Source organism: Chaetura pelagica, unplaced genomic scaffold (assembly GCF_000747805.2).
Source record: "Chaetura pelagica isolate M959 unplaced genomic scaffold, ChaPel_1.0 scaffold254, whole genome shotgun sequence".
In the NCBI taxonomy this organism is placed as follows: Eukaryota; Metazoa; Chordata; class Aves; order Apodiformes; family Apodidae; genus Chaetura; species Chaetura pelagica.
In genome coordinates, this window is record NW_009952963.1 from 1,614,686 (window position 1) to 1,620,368 (window position 5,683).

The following is a 5,683-nucleotide window of genomic DNA, read 5'->3' on the forward strand; positions in this document are numbered from 1 at the left end:
AGGCTAAAAAAAACCAACCCCTGGTGAACACTTACCCCGGGCGGTGGGGAATCTGAAAAGAAAAGGAGGCAGGGGAAGGGTGGGTGGAAGTGGTTTGCAATGCAAATCTGCCTCGCCCCTCACGGCTCGTCTCCCTACAAGGGGGGAAAAAACGGGTGGGTAACATGTTTTCCCTCCCCATGGAGTTCCCAAGCGGTTCGGAAGCCTCCAGGGGGGTTTTGGTGGGTGGGTTGTATTGGGTTTGGGGTAGGTTTTACCTGGTGGGAAGGGGATGGGAAAGGGGGAGAAAAGTGCTCACCTCCTCGGTGGATGATCAGCAGGTGACACGGAGGGGCCTCTTTGGTGCATTTGTTGTGGCACTTGAGCCTGGCAGGGAGGAGAGGGGGGAGTCAAAAGGGTGAGAAAGGGGATGGGGACGTGGTGGCCCAGGTGGGAGCATCACTGAGGATTGGGGACCTGATCCGCACCCAGGGAGGGGAGTCGGGGTCGTGTTACACCTGGTGCTCATTGCCTGGGGAAATCCTCCTGATCCCTGGTCCTGCAGCTCAGGCTTGGGGAGAGCATCCCAGAATCCCAGACTGGGTTGGAAGGGACCTTAATGATCATCTAGATCCAACCCCCCTGCATGGGCAGGGACACCTCCCAGCAGCCCAGGCTGCTCCAAGCCCCATCCAACCTGCCCTTCAACACTGCCAGGGATGGGGCAGCCACAGCTTCCCTGGGCAACCTGGGCCAGGCTCTCACCACCCTCACAGCAAAGAATTTCCTCCTCATGTCCAACCTCAATCTCCCTCTTCCAGTTTTCATCCATCCCCCTCATCCCACCCCTCCCTGCCCTTGTCCCAAGTCCCTCCCCAGCTTTCCTGGAGCCCCTTCAGGCACTGGAAGCTGCTCTAAGGTCTCCCTGGAGCCTTCTCTTCTCCAAGTTCAACAACAACCCCAACTCCCAAGCACTTGTGGGCACAAGGGTAAGAAACCACCCACGATTCACCCCCCAGGCCCCCCTGCCAGCAGGGAGGCCACAGGGGCTGGATCCCCTCAGCCAACAAGAGCTGGGGAGGGGGGAAGGTGGACCTTCCCCAGTCAGACCCCCAAAGCAGAGGGGCTGCCCAGCTCCCCCCTTTTCTCCACCAGCTCCAAGCAGGCAGCTTGAGGATGCCCCACGTGGGCATCTCTGCCAAGCCTGGGTGAAAATAAACAGCAGCAGAGCCCCGTGCTTGGAGGGGGAAACCACTTCCCCCAGCACCCCCAACTCTGCTTCCTGCTTCCATTCAACTCAGGGGCAGCAGAGGGGAAGGAAGCAGCTGCCCCAGCCCCCCCCACTTTGGCTCCAGCTGAATCCCAACCATTGTGCTCTCCCTCTCCTGGTTCTCTTGCCAGGACATTTAACAAAAAGAATGGGAGCATTTATGGGCAGAGGTTGAATATTCTGCAGAGCTTTGCAGGGCTTCATCCCAGGGTCATGCAAAGAGGCATCAGCAGAGGCCCCCCCACCCCAAAATGGGGCCTGTTCCTTCTTAATTAGGGCTGGGAATGAGTCCCTGGTTCCTGGTTGTCCCAGCAGAGCAGGGAGAGCCTTGGGGGAAAAGGGCAAAGAAGAGGGAAAGGATTGAAAAAAAAAAAGATGAAGCATGAAAAAAAGAGGGGGGGAAAAAAACCCCAGCAGCTCCAAGTCAATGAGCTGGGTAATGAAAATTCAGGAGCTGTGCTTGTTGGGTTTTATTACCAAGCCATTCCTAGAGGGAAAGGCAGAGATTAATTCAGTTTTCGAGGCTTGGGGAGGGGGGGGATTTGGGGGTTGGTTGGTTGGTTGAGCTGCTTGTTCCCCCTCCTGGTTCTGGGGTGGGTGGTTGTGGCAAAGCTGGTGAAGCTAAAAAGTTGGGGTTCACCTTTGTTTTTAACAATTTGGGGGGCAGGGGGATTTATTTGCTGTTTGCTGAGGGGGTGGAGGCAGCAGGAGTTATTGCAGGGTCCAAACCCAACATCCCTCCTCTGCTTGGGGACCAGCCCAGGCAGAGTCTGCAGGCAGTAAAGCCTCCAGTGGCTCCAGCACTGAAGGCAAGAAGGAAACACCACCTGAAAAATAGACAGGATAAAAAAAATGCCTCCAGAAAACCCCCACCAGCCTCAGGCTGTCTCAGGCAATTTCTTCTCCAGGTTTAAATCCCAGCTGGCCAAATCATCAGCATTTAATCAGCAGCAACCCTGACTGTTATCACTCCACAGCTCCCACTAACCCAGTTATCCCCAGATGATGGGTGGGTTCCCAGCACCCAGCCCTAGAAAAGGGCACCTGTGTCTCCAGAAGCAGCTTCCCCCAGTGCTGCAGGACCTGGGCTCTGCTGGATTCCAAGTGGTAAAAGTGGCCCCAGCTTCTGCCCCACTCCCTTTTTTTCCCCAGCTCTGCCCAATTCTGAGGTGGCCCCTCTCCTTTGGTTCCCAGTTTAGCTGGGATCTGGGGGTAGGTTGGTTCCTTGGGGCCCAGACATTGGCAGGAAACAGAGGGGACCCCAAGGTGGTGAGGCAAGCAAAAGAGAAAGGAGAAGCTCCAGCCCAAAGCTGGGGGCAAAATTCCTCCTGTGGCTGGAACTGCCCCACAGGCAGGGGGTGCTGCTCTTGCCTGAGCATCCCCCCCATCTCCTGCAGATCATTCCAGAGATAACCCTGGAAAGTGGGCATGGAAAGAGCCCTGGGAGCTCATGGAAGAGCTGGGGGCAGCAGGGAGGCTGGCAGGGTCAGAGCCCTGGTGCAAGCAGAGCCCAGGTCTCAGCATCCTCTCCAAGGACCCTGCTCCTACCCCTGGAATCCCCAGTCACCAAATCCCAGAAGCCCAGCCTGGTTTGGATGGGAAGGGACCTTAAACCATCCAGTCCCACCCCCCTGCATGGGCAGGGACACCTCCCACCATTCCAGGTTGCTCCAAGCCCCATCCAACCTGCCCTTCAACACTGCCAGGGATGGGGCAGCCACAGCTTCCCTGGGCAGAGCTTCCTGCAAGGATGGGCTGGTGAGAGGCTCTTTGATCTCCCTCCAAACCCTCCTCATCCCCCTTGTTTGACACAACCAGCTCCACATACTTGCAGTTTTTGCACTTTAAGCCAAACAACATTCCTTTCCCACAGACAGTGCAGGTCTGGGACATCCAGTACTTGGTGGAAAACCTGTGGGGAGAAAGAAGGGAGAGTGGCCAGGGAAGCCAAGGCTGCTCCACCCCATCCCTGCTCCTGGAGAGGCATCTCCCCAGCCCCCATTTATCCTGCCCCTGCTGCAGGTGTGGAGACACCTTCCTAGGGATGCCAGAGCACCAATCTGAGCTCCTCTTTGGTCCTGCAGAAGACACAAAGTGCTCCCAAAGGGACCCAAACCAGCCAGGATGGACATCCACCACCTTCTCCCCAGCTTTGGTCACTCCAGGCTGTGGGCAGAGCCTCCCCATCCCCATCCCCCCATGGCCTGAGGACCCAAGTTTCCAGCCCCTCAGAGAAGCAGCTCCCCATGGAATAGCAGCACTGAGGCTGCTTCTAGTCCTGCTCCTGGGAGCTGGGGAAGGACAAATCATCTGGAGATGGAACATTCCCAGCAGGTGGGCAGGGTCACGGGTCCCCCACAGGGATTCCAACCTTATCTAAACCAAATCTGAGCTGATGATGGGATTTCAATGGGCTTCTAGGGCAGCACAGCCCTGCAAAGGGCACAGGGAATGATCCCAGGCTCCCAGGAATGACCAACAGGGGGGACTTACCTGTGTTTGATGGAGTTTCCCAGATCTCGCCGGGGGATCTGCGGGGACCAGCGAGGCACTGACAGCGTGTCTGCAGGGAGAGGAGGGACAGGGAGAGCCCCCAGGTGGGAATAAAGGCGAGAGGAAGGGCTCAGGCTTTTAGGGATGCAGGCAAAACCCAGGATTTGCTGCCTATTTCCCCTTCGGGGCATCCTGCTGGGCTGGGAAAACCTCTGGCTTTGGGGCTGGGGGGAATGGGGGGGTCTCCTCCCACCCATAGGAGACCCCATTTGAGGGCTGGGAGTGGGTGCACCCACCTCCTGGGTGCTGCACCCCCAGCCCAGGGTTGCAAAGGTGTCAGATCCCTGTGACAAGGGCCAAAAAAACAAGCCAGGGAAGTGAAGCTGGAACAGCAAGAGCAGCGTTTAGGAAGAAGACATCACGTCCTGCAGTCGGGGCTGAACAAAAAGCCACCTGGAAAGGCAATTTCAACATCCCCCTTTCATATTCAAATCGGAGAGCACGGGGAAAAGCAGCCTCAGAACCCTCCTGCCATGGGAAAAGGAGGGAGAAAGGGAAAGGGCACCTGGGCTGGGGGAGGGAAAAGTTCATTAGAGGCAGCAGGAGTGGGCAGGTCGTTACAGAGTTGGCCCCATCCAGACTCCATGTCCCCCTTCAGCCTCAGCCAGGGCAGAGACCCTCCTGCTCCTCCTCCTCTTCTTTCTCCTCTCCTCCTCTTTCTTCTCCTCTTTCTCCTTCTCTTCCTCTTCCTCTTTCTCCTCCCCTGCTCTTCCTCCTTCACCTTCTCTTCCTCCTCTTCCTCCTGCTCTTCCTCCTCCTCCTTCTCTTCTTCCTCCTCCTTCTCTTCCTTCTCTTCCTCCTCCTCTTTCTCCTCTCCTGCTCTTCCTCCTCCTCCTCTTTCTCCTCTCCTGCTCTTCCTCCTCCTCCTCTTTCTCCTCTCCTCCTCCTCCTTCTCTTCCTCTTCTTCCTCCTTCTCTTCCTCTTCTTCCTCCTTCTCTTCCTCCTCCTCCTCTTTCTCCTCTCCTGCTCTTCCTCCTCCTCTTCCTCCTCCTCCTCCTCCTCCTGCCCCACAGGATGCCCAGCCCTGGCCAGGATCAGCCCCATGGATCCAAAAGCTGCTTTCCCAACAGGTCAGATTTCCAGGCTTCCCATTTTTCCACCAGCAAGAGGTTTCCCAGGCACAAGGAGCCAACCCTGGCACGGAGCTGAGCCCCAGAGCCCAGCCCTGTGCTCAGCATCCCAGCAGATCCCTGCCTAAACCCACTTCCAACATCATCCCTCCAAGCAGGGAACACCACTCTTTGCTCCAGCATTCCCAGTTTAACACCTCAGCAGCAGGGCCAACCTGGTTCCTCTCTCCTCCTCAAGGTTCCATGTCCAGGCTGCTTCCCAGGCTCAGGGCTTGGGGAAATTCCTGGGAGCATCCAAAAAAAAAACCTCCCCCATCTCCAGCACCTCCACTGGTCCAGCTCCTGTCCCCACCACCCCTTGGACACACAACCCTCCAGTGCACCAGCAACTGAGATGCTGAAGCACCACAAGGTCAATGAAGGCCCCAGCCCCACCTTGGCTCTTTCCCATCAGACTTTCCCACCAGACAACCCCCTCCAGGCTCCTGTCCCAACATCCCTCCCACTATCCCAACACCTGCCACCTCCCAGGGATGTCCTCAAGCCCTGCAGATGATGCTCTAAAAGGTGCATCCAACTCTCCCTCCCTCCCCATCATTTTCTCATCAGCAAATCACAAATAAACTCCCCCTTCCTCCCCCCCAGCCCTTGATGAACTCGACACTCCAGCAAGTCCAGCTTCTCTCCTGGAATTCAATTAAAAAATCCACTTTATCAGCCACAATTTATTTCCACTCAACTTTCAACTGGCCTCAATTAAATCCTGCCATCCTGGGGACTGGGAGGAGGAGGAGGGGGGGGCTGGGGATGG

The 5,683-nt window shown here is 56.8% G+C and overlaps 1 protein-coding gene across 1 annotated transcript in view; it reads right to left on the minus strand.

Moving 5' to 3' along the window:
- The window catches only part of KSR2 (kinase suppressor of ras 2), a gene marked incomplete at its 5' end in the record, with an annotated part of 65,911 nt that overhangs the window by 44,353 nt on the left and 15,875 nt on the right, over window positions 1–5,683 (minus strand). The window contains 3 exons of the mRNA XM_009995686.1: window positions 299–366; window positions 3,078–3,161; window positions 3,743–3,812. Coding sequence (XP_009993988.1) covers window positions 299–366; window positions 3,078–3,161; window positions 3,743–3,812 — 222 coding nt within the window. The remainder of the gene's footprint in view (window positions 1–298; window positions 367–3,077; window positions 3,162–3,742; window positions 3,813–5,683) is intronic.